The following is an 18,485-nucleotide window of genomic DNA, read 5'->3' as shown; positions in this document are numbered from 1 at the left end:
CGACAGCGACGCTCATAGTGCTCGTGAGATCGCGTGCCGCCAACGGGATAACCGCAACGCGACGCGTGTGGCCACGAAACAGTACGATCCTCGCCCGAGTTCCGCATCTCGCAAAAACTGCCTCGCAAACGTTCGAGCGAACCACCTTCCGCGGAACCCAAGTGGAAAACTCTGAATCATTCGTGTCGCAAAATAATCCTACAAGAAATCTTTCCCTACTCCTGATCTTCGCAAAGCGGCGCACGAGGATCGCAAAAATTGTCCAATATTTATTCCATTCGATCCTCTGAATCACTTGGACCACAAAGATATTCTACGAGGAATTCTTTGAGAAACGTTTTTAGAACCGTGCAATTCCGACTTCAGCAAGAGAGGAGTCGATTGTTACGCAGAACAAAAATCGCGTCTATTGCACGGGACAGAAGCCACTTAAAAATTGCACAGGCTGGAAGAATCTTCTTACTGTTTGCGAAGCTGCTGTTTTTCGTCGCGAGCGCATAATATCTGCAGCCCGTTGGTAAGAATTATAGCTCGCACGAAGATCCAGCGTGATATTCGGCTGGTTCACGGCAATATCGAGGAGCGTAGCGTCCGGTGAAGCAAGATGGCGCAGCGCGTTCCGGGCAGCGGTACAATAATATTCAAACGATAAAGCGGAACGAAACGCGCGATCGAGAGCGAGCCTTTACGATCTCCACGGGTGGCTGTTACTTTCTACTAATTGTTACAAGCCCCGTTTCCCCGTAGAAACGGGAGGATCGGCTTTATATCGGGTTTATAAAATCCTCGGGGCAGAAAACCGGTGTATTGTTGCCGCTGCGCGCGCGCGTGTGTGTGCGTGCAAGGGAAAAATTGATGCTCACACGCGCTCGCGCAGGTTCGTCCTTTTTTCCCCACCGCACAATAAAACGTTATTCCGGTTTTAGTGTTCGCCGGCGAGAGAACGAGAAAGAGAGAGAGAGAGAGAGAGAGAGAGAGAGACCGGGAAACGAGTATGGAAACGCGCGCGATACGATCGGCCGATCGTTACTCCTTTTGTCCGCTACGCTCTCTCGGATCAAATAAAATTTATTGGATCATAAACGAGTGAACCTGCACGCTCATCAACAAAAATATTCAGGATCGTAGCCGCGACCGCTTTCGGCAGCCGGTGAACGTCGCCCGTCGTCGTAACCGACCGATCTCGAACCGACGCGGATCCTCGAACTTTAATTGAGCCTCCAGCAGAGATTTTTATGGGGCGTGCCCTTTCGAACGTCGAAAAAGCCACCGGTCTCGCGGCTGCCGGATGCCAAGCTGCCCGAAAATCAATCTCCGACTCTCGGCAAGCTAAATTCTCCCAGCTGAGATGGTCCAAACCTTTGCCAACGCCGAGAAATCCTTTCCTTGTTTGCCAGTTCGACGACTTCAACCCTTAAAAGCGCTATGAACCCTCTGGCGAAACCGCTCTCGATTTTCATTCATTCCTACGGCAATTTTGGGAACGGTTCGTCGATACTTTTGTCGTTCTTCCATTGCGAAAACCAGCTAAACGATTACGCACTTTAGTTGATCAAATAGGAATAAATAAGGCCTCGTCTACCTTCTGCATTTTGGGGATGAAAGTACCATATGAAACAGACGAAACAGTGAAACAACGAGTAAGCGTAAGATTGAATGGCTACATCTCAGGCAATTGTTAATATTCTCCATTGAAAAAATTGTGATTGAATCATCAACTAAAGTAGCACAAAAAACCATGGCACTTTAGTTTGATCAAGTAGGAATAAATAAGGCCTCGTCTACCTTCTGCATTTTGGGGAGGAAAGTATCAGATGATACAGACGAAACAGTGAAACAACGAGTAAACGTAAGATTGAATGGCTACATCTCAGGCAATTGTTAATATTCCCTATTGAAAAAATTCTGATTGAATCATCAACTAAAGTAGCACAAAAAATCATGGCACTTTAGTTGATCAAATAGGAATAAATAAGGCCTCGTCTACCTTCTGCATTTTGGGGATGAAAGTACCAGACGGAACAGTGAAACAACGAGTGTAAGATTGAATGGCTACATCTCAGGCAATTGTTAATATTCTCCATCGAAAAAATTGTGAGACCAACGTGAAAGTATAGTCTTTCAAACCCGATAAGTCTCATAACGCAAGTCCGATTCGTTCTGATGGAATAAATTCACAAAAGTCCATTTCCTGACTGAGAGCACCACTGATGAAGAAATTAGAATTGTTTTCAATTGCTTTCGAGAATTAAATGGAGCCACAATTAATATTCAATAGCGAAAGAACTGTCGCGAACTATCGGCATTAAATCGAAAGCACAGGTCCGTTGTCGGATGAAATGGCGCAGAGTGAAAAATTTGCGCAGAACGGCCGGAGAAGTCGGATTTCTGTAGATGTTTTAATTGACGTAGGAATTTCCGATCGGGAATCGAGGTTTCCGAGACCGCGATAATAGTATTCAGCAGCGGAACGCGGATGAATTCATCGGGCTTGAGCAGATGCAGCTACCTACCCGTAGGAGCCGAAGAGGATGCGTATCGAACCTGCGCGTTCCGTATTGCGCGACATGCATTGCTCGCCCATTTCGCTCGCCGTGGTGGGCGGGGATACATGTTTATACAGCGTGCACCGTCGAGGGCATACTCAAAACAGCTTATATCGCGGCTGAAAGTTATTAGAACGCCGGGGAGAATGTGTTCGTTAAGATAGCTGCGCCCGGCACTTTCCCCGAACCAATTACGCGACATTTATAGGGGTTGCTTCCGCTCGTTTTTCGTTTCTCCTCGTCGTTTCTCGCTCGCCGCGACAATAACGTCATCCTCCTTCGAAACGGCGAAAGAAAGAAAAAAATCGCTCAGCCCCCACCTAAAACCCCGAACGAAACGAATGGAAACCGAAGCACTTCAGACCAGCGAAGATTAACCGAATAATAATGCTTGCTCGCTTGTCCACGGTGGGAATTGATAGCAACTGCAATTAAACTAGCTCGCCTCGAGAAGGAGACTAATTCGAGACCCTCGTTTCCCAGGGACGCTAATTCCTAATCGAACTCTGCTTGCGGAAACTCGTGGGCGACGCTAACCCGGAATCTCGCGAGTAAGCCTCTTGATCGACACTCGAACCTGAGAATCTCCATTTTCTCTCTGTTAACACAACTTTCTAACACGATTTTGGCAAACGATCCCGGTCGAGCTTCGTCCCGAGGGCGGTACAGGTTCGTTAAAAGTTCGCGCTCGGTTTCCCAACGGATCCCGGGATCCCTGGGACATGTCATCCGGCGTGCTAAGAACACATAAAGGCAGAGACTCGCCCGGACTGCTCCGGTATGTAGTACATACAATATGTATATGGACCCGGATACCCCGAATACTGCGCGAGCTTCGCCGGAATCCGAAGCACCCGATTTCGAGTCATTACGCGCACGTTTCTGGGCTGGGTCCGGGTCTGGCGACGGTTAGGGCGCTAACCACTTCATAAAGATACCCGATGATGTTCTTCGACTCGTCACCGACGCTCCTGCTCAGCCGGGAATTATCCTAGCCGCTTGCTAAACGCGTCATCCTCAGACGCGTCTGGTTTCCTTCATTGATCGATGAAAAATTAAGCCGGAGTCGTTTCGTTTCTGGCACGAATATGACGGACGTTTCGGTAATAATAGAAGAATTGTCAAACAAAAGATTCTACATTTCCTGGAATCGCCAACGTGATTGAATTTTGAGAATTGAAAGGAGGCGAAAAGTGTTGAAAATTATTAGTGGAACTTCCCTTGACAAAATGAATAAAAATATTATTCCGAGTTTGCTCGAGAATGGGAGAAACGAGAAGTATTTGAACATTGAAATTCCCGAATAGAATGAGTGTTGATAGAGCGGAGAGAACGTCTACGAATTTTGTATGAAGCTTGTTTTCCAGTTGAGCGTGGTTCGAGGAAGTTTGCATTAAAAATTGAGAGGTCGAGCGGTCGAATGATATTTTTGCGGCGCAACGCGTCCGTGGAAGTGATACAGCACCGGGGAATGTAGTTGAGCAACACTGTGGCCACTATAAAATTGTTTTCCTTCCAATAAAAGAAGAAATCTTCGTCGTGGCACCCGTAAAAGCCAGCCGAGAGGGGTCCCGAAAGAATCTTTCGCGATTTATATCCGGCTGCTGTGCTACTTTTGTCCGTGGGCGAACGTTCAAATATCTTCGGGGATCGTTCTCATAATTCGTAATAATGGCGCCGGATATAGTTTAAAAAGAGCGCGTTCCCTCTCGCGAGCATTGTTTAAGGTCCGCCGTGACTTTTCCCCGTTTCTCGTTATTCCGGGCACGATCGACCGCCGTTTCTCTCGACGTTTTCATTCGGTTGCGATAAATATTCACTTCTATCGTCGCCAAATACGTTTCCCTGTCCCGGCGTCTGCAATTACACTGCAAAAATCTGCTGTACCAAATTTTCCTTATCGAGGACAATTTTCAAACGGGATGAAACGAAGACGGGAATTGTTTATGCGACGCAAAGATTTTCGCCATTTTACCGCAGTGCACTCTGCGTAAAAGTTCAGGTTCAATTTACATTTATCGAGCGTTTCACTGGAACAATTATTAGATAAAGGAAAACGGGAGTTTCCTGAACCGATTGTCAAAAATTCGATAGAAATGTATCCGGACTTTTCAGTATTTTAGTAATAGGAAAATAATACAACGGCTATTATTAAATTCTCTAAATGTTGTTTCTAATTTTTATTTCCTGATTTAAATTCTTCTAGTGTCTGGACGTCTCACAGCGTCGCTAATATCGTCCAATGTCTTTTCCTACCGAATGCGTAAAATCTATAGTTTAATTATTATTGGACAGTGCGATTTCCCGAGGTGTGAAAGCTTCCGACGGGAAACGAACGACGCAGGAAACGGAGGGTTTTCAAACGAGCAAACGGATGCAGAAAATTCGAGGACCCTTGAAATCCGACCTACATTGTCCTCGATCTAATTCACCGACTCATAAACCCTAGTCACGCGCCACCCTCGTTCGTAAAATATATTTAGTGTGTCTGAGCGGCGCTCGACGGCCGCACTCTTAAATTTATAATCCCTTGTATGTGCCGCGATATCATTAATAACGGGCACAGAAGTTTGTGAATGAACCCTTTAACGTCGGCACTCGCATCCACAAAATGGCGAGCGGCCTGCGAGAACAAAACGACTCGGTCGCCGCGGTTCCCGGAGGTTGTTTCACCGATGTAATGACGATCAAACATGATCAATTTGAGATTCACTGAACGTGATTTATACTTTGCATTTGATCTACCGATTTTTCGTCGCAAACGCATAAAGTCCAGTCCATAACGTTCGAAAAGAGTTCAGTCGTCCTCGATATTAATACTTTCGTCCGGCATAGTTTAGTTACCCGGGTCGAAAGGCTAATGAAATCCCCAAAATTGAGAAACTGAAGCTAATATGACGGTTTTATTTGAAATTGCCGGGGAAATGCGACTGCTACGAGGATACTAATTCGAGGAGATTAATAGACAGTGATCCGAAGTCATCCGGAGTGTCCAATAAATCGGATTAAAGCGTGCCGATGTACCGAGCTGATCAAAAGGTGTGTATTTAACGGTTTCCGTGAAAGAATATTTTAAGCAAACAGCATCCGACACTTCAACAATAAATGATCTTTATGTCCGCTGCGTGTTATCCGTCCGTTTGCAAATGTACCCGCATTAACCGGGCAGTCGATACACGCGTTATAAATCATGGAATTTCGTTCACGCGCGTCTCGAACCGCCTTTCCGTCTAGCAGATCCGATTTGGAAGCTCGCCGAAGGACAACAACCGAGCCAGCCCGTGTTTCATAGTTCGCGATCCTGTGTTTCCTAACGGATCAGAACCCCCCGGCCGCGTTCGCCGCCGTCGTCAGGTGGTTAACCCAAAATATGCTAACTTTGGATCGCGCGACCGTGCGCCCCGTTCATCCGATTCGGTTTCTCGGCGGGGCTGGATCGTTCCCTGATTTCCAATCCAACTTCCCCGACCCGGGGAAACCGTCGCTGACCGCTGCCCGAGCCAAGCGAACTTTCTTTTCCTGCTCGGGCCGGGCGAATTTCTATTTTTCTCGTCGCAGATGAAATCTTTGGGTCCGGGGAATGGATCCGAGTCGAAACCGATGGGGAAAGGTGGATGAAAATTTCACGTACTTCGTCCGGGAACCGATCCAACCCTTAAATCCACGATGCCGCCGTCTGCGAACGACAGAATGGTAATGACAGCTTCGGGAGTTTTCAAATTGTTTTTCTCTGTTGTCCCCCAAAGCGAAATGTTTAACCCTTTGCACTCGAAGATACTTTAATACCGAAACGAAACATTCCTTCCTAGAATATTTCCCTTCTACATATTCTTTTTCGTGTTATACATACGCAAATGGTGCAGTTCACTCGAAATATTTAGTAGTTTATTAAATACAAATTTAATAATGTAAATAATATTTTAAAGAATGATGAAACAATTTTTGGTGACACCTTACAGTGGTCGCCATTCGAGTGCTGAGGGTTAAGAGTCGAGGGGTTTCAATTTTCTGTTATTTTTTAGTACTCTAAAAATATTACAAAAAAATGGCCATTCTCTGTTCGCTATTGCATCGATTTTGCAGTCTCAAGATAAAAATTTGTGCTTTAAATGTACTGAAGTTTTTGAATTGTTTATACATTTTGGTTGGCTACGCAAGGGTTTAAGGGTTGTAGAAAGTGGAATTGGCTATCACTCTGACAAACGAAAGGCGACGAGTGATCGCGTAAGGATCGATTAAGTATTTTAAGAGGAAGATTCAGGTATTCATGAGACCGCGCGCGGTCTGTCATTTTTAGTCGCCCGTCGTTGAACCGATCGATCATTCCGGCCAAATTACAAATATGTGACAAGCCGTTCCTCGTTTTATTCAATTCGATTTTGATAAATTAGCGTTTCGCGGACGAGTCGATAATAGATAATGATGATAGGAAAGAAACGCCTATTCGATTCTCAATGCCTGTGTCCCTGGTTAATTAACGCTAAAACTACCACGGTCAAAACGACCGGTTTTCTATTTCGGGTCTATTACCGGTTTTCATATTTAACTACTGAATTGAATTCTTTATTTAAGCACATATTATAATAAAAATCGTACAAAGTTTAAGTAAGTTCAATCTGCTCCCTTCTTCCAGACTTTTATATGTTCTGCGCTTGGTAGGTTTAGTGTTAACAAGCTTCTACAAAATGGACACTTCCGTTACAAAAGAATAAAACGATCTCCACCGAGATCGTTCATCCAATTCTAACATAATCGCGCCGGCGACATACTCGTGACGACCAAGTTCAGGGACCAAATTCAATGACGAGTTTAGCATGTTGTTAGCATAGCAGGGACTGCCGAACAGAATGGACGTCGACGAAATGACTATAATCTCCTGCATTCTCGTAACCTTTCAGCCACAGTACGCCACCATAGTGGCTTTCGTCGATGTCGTCTTTTTGGACGACATACGCCATCATAGTGGCTCTCGTGTGTGTCATATTTTTGAGTACGCCACTAAAGGGGCTCACTTGTTGTTCTTGCATTGAAATTGCCAGGGAAATTGTACTTATACTTCTTAAATTCATTATACCAGGCTGTATAAAAATGTTACAACGTCGTTTTCAGTCGCTGTACTCAAGAAGGTACATACGTTCAGAATGACTGTAACTAAAAGGTTATTCATAGTTGCGAATGGTATAGTAAAGATTGTACCGCGGCAATACTTTTGTCTAGCACCGCAAGTGTAAGACAGTGCATTTTTATAAGGAATCAAACTTGCAGTAATTGCAAGACACAGGAGCTACGTAGACATTTGCTTCTTTTCTAAATAATTGTAGCTAGCAGGCTTCGGTGGACATAGACATTTCTTTCCTCTCTTAACAATTGTACCCAGGCTTCGCTAGGATTTTCTTATTTAAATGTAATCGAAAATAGACTAAGTAGACCCAGCGGTCGCCGGCGGCTGATTGCCGCAGGCTCACCGACCATCGCGACCGAGTGCGCAACATCTGCTACGTTCCCTTGAACCTGGAAATCGCCGGCGACTGATCGTAGACTTGTTGGCCGGCTTAGTCAAACGCGCAACATCTCCAAAATCCCCTGGACCCCAGTGATCCTCAACCGAAGCGTGCGAGAACTGGGGTACCCGATGGTCCGCATGGGACGACAGTCCCGAAAATTCGCAGACATCAGGTTCTCGCACACCTCTACCAAGAACATAGCGACCAGCGCGCGACCGAAGAAAGAAGGAAGCTGACTGCATACGAACCGGAGGACGCGGTGAATCCCGCGTGCATCGCGTATCTAGGCGTCGTCATGTGTTGAGGATGCGGCGAGGGTTGCAGGGCGGCGTGGGTGGCGGAGACGGGCGCCTGAGGGTGCGTGGCGGCGGGTCTCGATAGTATCGAGTCGATCCCATGGGGATTGCTGCCGACGGAGGTGATGGAGGTTGCGGGACTGTGCTTGCCGCTTCCCGTGGGCGACGGTTGTCCCTGAGTGATGGTGGAGAGCGGCACGCTGATCCTGGGTAGCTGTAAACCAGGCTGCGGTTGCTGTTGGTGATGAGCGGCCTGGTGTTGTTGCTGGTGTTGCTGTTGCTGCTGGTGCTGCTGGTGCTGGTGCTGCTGGTGATGGCTTCTCTCGGCCATCGAGTGAAGGGCTGCTAAAGGTTGGCTGGCTAGCATGCTGCCGCCGGCCGCGCTCAGGTTCAGAAATTGGAGAACGTGCGGCGCGGCAGCCGCGTGGAAGTCGTGCAACCATGGTGGCCTTGGCGGCGGCGGCGAGTGGCTCGAGGCGGGCGGAGGCGAACACGAGCCTAAAGAGGATCCCGCCGAGGAGCTCCTGTCGCCCTCCAGGTGGCTGTTCCGCCTGTGAGCGTCGCTCAGCGACGACATGTTCTCCGGCGGCTGCGGTTCGGGAGTGGATCGCGATCGCGGCCGGCCCTCCGAGCACGGTTCCCTACCGGTGTCGTTGCAAGTCTTCTTGTCACCGTTGTTCGTATTGTTGTTGTTGTTGTTGTTGTTGTTGTTATTGTTGCTGTTGGCGTTATTGCTGGTCAAGGAACACACCATCTCGCACCACGCATAGTTCGGCAATGGACGGAAAATCTTGGGGGAGCCTCTAAGCTCGACTATGGAGCAGTCCTCTGTGTTAGCTCCTGTACAGAAGCGGCGGTTACACTTTTTCTTCCTGGTTTCACTGATACACACGAGACATGTCGCAGCACACTGGGTCGCACAGACGGGGTCTATACGAATAATATCGGGGCTGGTCTTCACGAGTCCCGGTCACTATCCTCGCGATCCATCCTAGGCGAGCCGAGGCTCGGCTGTCACTTCGCGACCGTCGCGTCGCCTGGTCCGGGCTGTCCCAGGGATCAAGAAGTAGTCGTCACCGGCGGGAAAGAAAGAGAGAAAGAGAGAGACAGATAGAGAGAGAGAGAGAGAGAGAGAGGTAGAGATTGAGAGAGAAAGAGAGAGAGAGAGAGAAAGAGACAAAGAAAGAGAGAGAGAGAGAGAGAGAGAGAGAGAAAGAGAGAGAGACTGCGGAACGACGTCGGAAACGCCGGCAGGACCGTGTCTATGGATCGACGCGTGCGAGAACCGATGGGGGGTAGCCGAGTGACTCGCCAAGTGGTGTGCGACTGGGTTGCATCGGGTAGCAGCGGCAGCGAGTCGGCTCGCTCGTCGGCCGACTTACTCCCGGCATGGTCGCTCCTCGGCGGGGGCTCGGATTTCGGGTGTTCGGGCTCGGGTCTCCCGTCGGCGATAGGTCGGCCGTGGCGCGGCAGCCGCGAGAGGAGCGAGTCGATTGGCGTGGAAACGGTGGGTCGGTTGGCAGGCGAGGGGCGGTTCTCGCCGCGGATTGGCCGGCGCCGGTCGTTCCTCCGGAAGAAGAGGTGTTTCGGGCGGGGCCTCTCAATCTCGCGTTAGCTTCTTGTTAAGCGTCTTTCATTGTGTGTTTAAATTCGTAATTTATGATCCCGACTGAATAAAACAAGAACTCGCTGGTTCGCTTACTGGCTGGCTGGCTGGCTGGTTGGCTAGCGAGGCTGGCTGGCTGGCTGACTGGCTGGCTGGCTGGCTGGCTGGTTTGCTGGCTGGCTGAGCTGTTTGGCTGACTGGCTCGCTAGTTTGCTCGACAACTGGGCACCTCTGTATGACTATGGTGACACTACCGCCTCGATAACTTCCTTGCTCGCTTCCTTCCTTCCTACCTCCCTCCCTCCCTCCTACCCTCCCTGCCTGCCTCCCACCGCTCCTCAACTGTACTCTCTCCTCTTCCCCGCGTCCTCGTGCCGTTACGTTTCCACTTTCTACGTCCCACCCGAAACCCACCCTGTCCACCCGAAACCACCCCTAGAAGCTTTCCAGCCAGTCAAGTACGCGTAGACCGAGCAAATCGAGTTATTTGCTTCCGATGGTCCATTTGGCTTGTTCCTCGCGTCCTCCACACGTATGGCGATGCACGTGTCAACGAGAATTCGGTTACTTCGTCCCCCCACCTCCCCCGAAGCTAAGCCATCACCTCGCCTCGCCTCGTCTCGCTTTGCTTCGCTTCGGCTCGCTTCGCCTAGCCAAGCCAAGCCGGATGACGTAACTAATGTTGGATCAACTTAACCACCCGAAAATCCACCCGCCCCGACCCGACCCTCTGGCGCTCGACCAATCTAATGATCGGCCGCCACCGGTCCAACCTTTCGCTCCTTTCGCTCTCCGGCGACGATGAATAATTTATGCCGCTCTTCCACGGCCATTCTCTCCCGGTTACATTCTATTCTTCCCGCAGCTTCGACGCTAACGCCGCGGAGGTAGGCAACCACGCCGAACCGTTATGGCGGAGAGGACACCGTGTCAGCGACGCCGAACTGATGCTAGGCTTTCCGCCCGGTGTAGGTGTACCTAAGCAAGGGCCTCGCTTTTTACGATCCTACGCCACTGCGTCGACGCTCTTGAACGACACCGAGGCGAACGTCCTGTGGCTTCGAGGAGAATCGTCTCGGTCCACGGTTTACTGCAAGGTAGCGTGATTCTCTCGAGCACCGATATCTCTTGATGGAAAGCCGAAATTTTCATTGCTGGCAGCGATAAAGTGTTCGGTTTAGATGACACTTCGCAGTGACTGAATTCTTCGGATCAGAGAAAGCAGCTTCACGCGTTTAGCGTACCTTCAACCCTTTGCACTCGAAGCTGTTTTGATGTATTCGGAATTTCCACCGATAGTAGAAAATTCATACAAATCGGAACATTTTATGAACAGGATGAAAATAAATTTAGCAAGTTTATTAAATAGAAACAAGTGGGGTAATGGAAGAATCGTTTCGAATTGTATTAAATTCTTTTTCAGCGACGCCTAAAAGTTGGCATTCGAGTGCAAAGCGTTAAACTTGTAGAAGATTTTTACTTCGTTTTCACGACGAGGGATCCCGGGGACGTTGAAACACATTTGTCTCTTGTCCCGGCTTTTATGGAACAGTCTACGAAAATGGGATTTCACATATATAATAATACTCGCGCGGCTCGTCTCGCCTCTTTATCTGCCGCTAATAAAAGCAGCCTTATTTAAACAGAGGATCGCCAGATTATTCAGCATAATTGAACGCCGCTATCGAGCCGGCCATATGCCGGTGTTTTCACGAGCCGTTAAATCGCGGCCGTTTTATCTCGTCTGCCATCGTCTCTGCCGTGTATCGCGTAAAACGGATCATTGCGAGAGAGTGTCTAGAGAATGAGTGAGTGAGTGAGTGAGAGAGAGAGACTCTCGAACAGATTCGCGCCCGGGAGTTTTCGACTTGCCGCCTCCGGCCGCGGTGATAAATCAAAATTAACTTCCGGCGAAGGACGATCTCTCGTGTCGTCCGCGTTTCCCCTGGAAAATGGAGCCGGCGAAACTTCTTCGTGGAAATTAAACGTGAATTCGGGACGAGGAGGAGCGCGTCCACTATTTTTCCCGGCGGGATTCGGGAACGGGGATTCCCGGCTGAATATTTCCCTTCCTTTCCCCGGGACTTTTATCCCCGGCCGACGCAATGGAAATATTTCAACTTCGACTTTGATACTCCAACGAAGTCGAAAAGAACACGGAGTGCTTCGTCGCGCGCGAAAATACGAAAATTATTCCCTCTGTCACCTTCGATGTCAAAATTTAATAAGAACCCAATGTGTCTACCGTTTTCGTTAAAAAATGACTACTCCAATCAGAACTCAATACCGCGTGGCCTTCATTTAAAAATTGATTTTAATACGTTGATCTGTGTAATGCTCTATTTCAACAAGGAAGAATATTCCGAAATGAAAATTCGGGTGTACCATTTCATCTATAAAAATTGCAACGAAATATGTAGTTGCGCAATAACATGATTCAGATCACCGAGAATGAACGTCGTCGCGAGGCGAGTTTTCGGCCGATTTCCGCGCTAATTAATTTCCGTTCTTTCCGATAGAAATATAGTTCGGAGCGTCGCGCAATCTCGGTGCCGGAGTTAATTAAAGTCGGAGAACAGCGCGGGATCGGGATGGGTGGGTTTAGGCGAGCAGTACAATCTCGAATCCGGCGATAAACCGTCTCTCCGGGCGGATCGGGTGTTCAGGTTGGATATCCGAGTTGAATCGTTAAGACTCCACTCGGAAAAGCATCGTCGTTGCTCGCCGAATCAACTGCATCGCGGAAAACATCCACGCCCTGCGATTCTCCCGGTGGACTTTTCAACTGGCTCCCCGGGGAGCGGGACTCGGGGATTCCCGTTTAAATCAGGGAAAAGCAGTATAAACACGCGGCGATGAGCCGAGCTGAGCTACGGGAGAGAGAAAGAGAGAGGCGTAAAAGAAGACCCCGTAAATAATTCAGCAGACGGACCTCCAAAACGAGCTACCGTTTTTAAGAACGCATTTCGCTCCGTGCATCCGCGCTCAATAAAATCATTTCATTAACGCGCGTTGCAAATTTTTAATTCGTCGCTTTTTCCGTGGTGGAATCATCGTTTTGGATCCTCTCTTTTTAATATCCTTGAAATTCCGAACATCGCGGCATTGGCACTTTGACCGCTGATTCTGCTAAAAATAGGAGACGGAATTATTTATGCATTTTGTATAATGTATGAAGATCAAATTAATTTTGTGCAGCTTGTTGTTTGAGATTATAACTGATGAGAATTTATAGCTTCTCTTTGACAATATCTTTTTCCATATTTTGCGAGGGGGCTCGTCGCAATTAACACTAAACCTACCGAGCCTTATAATTAACTGATACATAATAAAAATGACGAGATTGAATATATTTGGATTTTGTGCGGTTCGTATTGTAATACACGCTCTACTAAATATAGTTTATTTAATCATTTCCTACGAAAGCATTTTTGTAAGTTCAGTACAGTGAAATCTCGATATATGTCAACAACACGGGTCTTGCCAGCGTCATTTATCGTCCAGATGTTTACACTTCTCGGCGTTCGAGGCCTCTCGAGCTCCGTGGCCCATCACGGGGTATACCCCGCGGTAGTGGGGATAATTCCGCGACGTTTATCATCTAGGCCTTGGCGACATATATAGAGAAATCACTGTAATTATAAAATAAAAATCTGGAACCGGTCATTTTGACCGGCGGTGGTAGGTTTAGCGTTAATAGAATATTCCAACTATGAAGGCTGTGAAAACAAGCTTAGAAAAATTGATAAATAAAGCTTAGAAAAATTGATAAATAAAGCCGATGAACGAATGGCCCAGAGCATAATTGTATAATACGATTGGCCCGCTAACCGAGGGTTAAATGCGGAGCATATTGCGAGCATTATCTTCTTGCACATTTAATTCGTATACGAACGTGTGAACTTCGTTGGAAAAAATCTGATTTCGGGGGTAGAGTGACGGGGGTTACAATTATGGCGATCCGACGAGGAGGTATGATTAAAAGGAGCTGTTAATTCCGTTGAATCGGACCCTACATCCATGACAGGGCCTCGCATACGATTATTCGTTTTAAATGCGAACAATATTTTCGCGCGATTACGCCGAGAGCGTCACGCGACTACTAGGGAATATAATCGGCAGAAGGGGGAACCGGGAGAAAGATAAAGAGAGAGAGAAAGAGAGCGAGGGAGAGAGAGAGAGAGACAGGAATAGAGTGGCTAACTGTATGGTTATTCCATCATCTGCCGTGGAACACGATGACACGGATTACCGGGTGCGGGCCGAAGGATCGGGCTGCATGGCTAATAGAATGCAATCATCGGCGTGTAATGATTGGGGCACAATGCCGGCCCCCGGGCACCCTGGGTCGTCCGTGTAAAATGACTTCTTCGCCAGCAGCCGAACCTCCTCTTTTTCTCTCCCTCTCTCTCTCTCTCTCTCTCTCTTTCTCACGTTCTCCCTCTTCTCTCCTCTCTCTCGTTCACCGCTCGCCTTTTTCCGGCGCGCGTGACACCGTTCCTCGTTAATAAAAGCCGATCACGCGTAAAATTAGCCGGCATTTATCACCGAAAGACCGTCCCCCTGCCCCCCCCCCCCGGCTCACAGGGCCCCGCTCAATTATCGGTTTATGTCCCGTAAAACGAAACGAAACGAAACGGAACGAGGAAGTCCCTGCGAAACGCAGACCTCGTTCACAGGTGATCGAACGATCTCCCGGATCCTCCGTCTGAAAGCATCTACGTTTATTTAATGAACCCAGCGCTTCGAAAAATCGCCTGCAAATTTTAGATTGTGCTGGTTGTCACAACGTGCCTGGGAGGCTCGGCAAGGAACAGGAGCGACAATCTCAGAAAACATTCGATAGAAACGAAAATTACAAATTCCGGCCAAGGTTTGAGCATGTTTGATGCACGCAAGGTTCCAAAATGAGCTGTGCTACAGCATTAAGAGGTTCGGGCATAAGAAACAGGATCGAAAATTTGAGAAGACATTCGAAAAAATCGAGAATTGCAAATCCCAGCCAAGGTTTGAGCATGTTTGATGCACACAAAGTTCGAAAACGAGCTGTGCTACAGCACAAAGAGGTCGAGACTAAGAAACAGAAGCGACAATCTCAGAAAACATTCGAAAGAAACGAAAATTACAAGTCCCAGCCAAGGTTTGAGCATGTTTGATGCACGCAAGGTTCCAAAATGAGCTGTGCAACAGCATTAAGAGGTTCGGGCATAAGAAACAGGATCGAAAATTTGAGAAGACATTCGAAAAAATCGAGAATTGCAAATCCCAGCCAAAGTTTGAGCATGTTTGATGCACACAAAGTTCGAAAACGAGCTGTGCTACAGCACAAAGAGACTCGAGACTAAGAAAGAGGATGGATAACATCCAACCTCGCAAAAGACTTTGAAAGACATAGGAAACCATAAATCCCAGCCAAGGTTTGCGCATGTTTGATGCACACAAGGTTCGAAAACGAGCGACGCCGCAGCTCCAGGATTCTCGAAAAGTGTTGAAGCAGAGAGCCGTGCATTTCCGAAGGCGCAAGAATATCGTCGATAAATCATCGTTGCAAAGAAAGTTTGCAACTACAGGAGAAGTCGCTTCGTGACTCGCTCGAACGGAGCCTGTTGGCCCCATGCGCGGCCACGGATCACCATATACATAGCCATGTATCGTCACCCCCTATTTCTTCGCCGGTAACGTTTGTTTCCGAAGTCGGGGCTCGGGGCGAGCGAATAGCGCGAGCGTTATCGGGTCGGTATCGAGGTGTCGAGAAGAGCCTCGCGAGCCGTAGTATACAACAGCGGGAAAAAGTTTTTTCAGGATGCGGTCACGAGACGCGTAATCGCGGGCCGAATATAAATTCCCGAAATTCGCGTCCCTCTGAATATTGCTCGGCCCTGGCCCGGGTCTGGACGCATCTGCTGCGAGATCCTACTTTCCCCCTTCTTCCCACCGCGTTCCACCTAATTTTTCATGTGGGCTTCGATGGTCCTCGAAACGTTTCAACGACGTTCTAACCGTGAATGGAGACACGATTTATTTCCACCTATTTAGAGCGGATTTTAAGCGATCCGGACACCCAAGCCCTGGGGCTGAAACTGAGTGTGCGAGGGGTGGCGAGAAGAACACGTTTAGTCTCGACGTTTTATCGTTTTGATTGAACCGAAGTGAAAGAACTGCTGCTGAATGCCTCTTTGAACGTTTCGACTGATTGAGGCAGCATTTTCGCAGTTTTGGACACTGTCGTGCTTAGATTTAGTGACAACGTCTTTCACCAATTTGTTTAGACCCTTAACTACCCCTGAATGCTTTGACTGCTTCATTTAACCCAGCAGAAGTAACTAGAAAGTTAAGCTCTTAGTCATTTGTGTAATATGTACGACAAATTTCGAATATCTACTACTTCCTGTTAAAACATTTCCAATCCTGCTTTCCCTAATAATTTTCCTGGCTATACTTCATTTATATTCTACCTGTGCAGGCAGGTGGTGTGCCAACTTCAGATTAAAACACATAGATCATCGGTATCCCTTTCTTCACGAATTTATAGATTATTTAGGAACAACATGTACTTCGGCTTACAAGTAATGAATCTCCAACGCGATGGTTGACAGTTTTCGATTAAAGGTGAAGCTGTAGTGACTGTGTGAATATTAATTTGTGTACCTAATAATTTGATCACAGACTTAGAGTTCAGACATGGATTTGCGAGCTGACGTTTTATTTCTTAGTTTGCTGACGCATTAAGCGATCGAATGACTGTCCCGACGCTGACGAAATTAGAAGAGAGCACAGTTGGTCGAGCGATCGAGCGAGCGTCGATTAATATTCGCTGGTGAGAATGAAATAGCGGGCTCGCAGGTCCCATTATCGATCCCCGGTGGTTCGTACCCGGCCAGGCAGAGTTTCATTAATATTGTCCCCCGAAAGATCATCGCATTATCGTGTGCGGGCTTCACAGTCGTCACCCGTTTCGTTCCGCGTCGCTGCCTCCTTCGGAATGGTCCCATTAAACCCGATACTGCGAGCTCTCTCCGGGACGTCTCAATCCTGCCATTTTAATCCCGTAAATGCTACCGGCCCGGTCGAAACTTGTTACAATCGTCCGGCAGGCTCGTAAATGTTCATCAACCTCGTCGGCTCCCTTCGAACTTTGTAACAAAACGACAACGTGTCCTTATTGGCCACGATGACGGTGTCGGACTTTATTGTGGCGGTAATCACCTGCTAATTGTGCTGGTCACTGCTGCAGTATTCGACCAAATTTTCTCTGGGTTAATGAACTGCGAACACTACTTCAGTATTTTCATTTTAAAAGAGTCTCCACTTTCTGGTGAAAACGTTCAGTTGAATTTCGTGATTAGATTGCATATTCAAAGAAGTTTGAGTCCTGAGGACGTCCAAAAGACTTAAGAAATTGACGTCCCTGGGAAGTCCGAAATTTAAGTCCTAAGGAGGTCCATAAGACTTAAGAAATTGACGTCTCAGGGATGCCCGAAATTTAAGTACTAAGGACGTCCATAAGACTTAAGAAATTGACGTCTCTGGGACATCCGAAATTTAAGTCATAAGGACGTCCACAAGACTTAAGAAATTGACGTCTCTGGGACATCCGACAATTCAGTCCTAAGGACGTCCACAAGACTTAAGAAATTTACACCTCTGGGACATCCGAAAATTAAGTCCTAAGGACGTCCATAAGACTTAAGAAATTGACGTCTCTGGGACATCCGAAAATTAAGTTCTAAGGATGACTGCAATTTAGGTCCCAAGGACGTTCTGAAGACTTAAAAAACGAACGTCCCAGGGACGTCTGAAACGGACGTAGGACGTTGGGACGTAAACTGGACATGAATCCTTATCCACTTTTGTCACAAATACATGAAATCCACAGTCTATTCGTGACAATATTAGTATTAAGTACAATCACACAATTTTTGTATGAAAATAGTTTTGATGATTCCCGTTTGGAAACGATCTGCCCGCCAAAAATCGTCCAAACAGCCAAACAACGGGAGAATGATACATCGTCAACTGATCTAACGCGCAACTAAATAATAATTGGTCAAACAACGTCCGTGTCTGACCAGCAACTTCATGATAGCGGTGCGCGAAGGTAATTATGCGGGCCCGGCACCGATATTGAACTTTGCAATAATAATAACGGGCGACGGCAATTATGCTGGTAATAATGACAGCGTAGAACTTTATAACAACAATAACACGCGAAGGTAATTATGCTGGGAGCAGCAACGACGTTCGAATACATCATCGAACCGGCTCTCCGCGGCGTTGAACGTCCGCTTCGAACCGAGCAATTTAAAACCGATTTGCATGGGGCCGTGCACGCTCGCCCGCTTGTCGTCCATTTGTATCTTATAACTGGAAGAAAATGGCGTTTTTGTTGGCGCGATCGGCCTCGCGACAGAAGATAAATTCATCGTTAAGAACTAGGGCCGCCGTCGGTCGTTCGGTTTTATCTCTCTCCATGGAAAGTCATTACGCTCTCTCGCTCTCTCTCTCTCTCTCTCCTCTCTCGCAAAATTCTCCT

General features: G+C 47.6%; 2 protein-coding genes and 1 long non-coding RNA gene across 3 annotated transcripts in view; 2 read left to right on the top strand and 1 right to left on the bottom strand.

Annotated features, from left to right (window-relative positions):
- Positions 1–9,269, bottom strand: part of Hgtx (HGTX homeodomain transcription factor) — a 39,807-nt gene extending 30,538 nt beyond the window's left edge. Inside the window, exon 1 of the mRNA XM_076788912.1 lies at positions 8,299–9,269. Coding sequence (XP_076645027.1) covers positions 8,299–9,100 — 802 coding nt within the window. The 5' untranslated portion in view covers positions 9,101–9,269. The remainder of the gene's footprint in view (positions 1–8,298) is intronic.
- The window catches only part of LOC143354381 (dipeptidyl peptidase 9), a 60,156-nt gene extending 50,660 nt beyond the window's left edge, over positions 1–9,496 (top strand). Inside the window, exon 11 of the transcript XR_013082323.1 lies at positions 9,479–9,496. The gene's annotated coding sequence lies outside the window, so the exon portion shown is untranslated. The remainder of the gene's footprint in view (positions 1–9,478) is intronic.
- The window catches only part of LOC143354397 (uncharacterized), a 532,419-nt gene that overhangs the window by 66,714 nt on the left and 447,220 nt on the right, over positions 1–18,485 (top strand). The gene's annotated exons all lie outside the window — the stretch shown is intronic.

This window comes from Halictus rubicundus, chromosome 5 (assembly GCF_050948215.1).
Source record: "Halictus rubicundus isolate RS-2024b chromosome 5, iyHalRubi1_principal, whole genome shotgun sequence".
NCBI lineage: Eukaryota > Metazoa > Arthropoda > Insecta > Hymenoptera > Halictidae > Halictus > Halictus rubicundus.
Note: the sequence above shows the minus strand (reverse complement) of the source record. Positions and strands in the feature narration are given on the sequence as shown.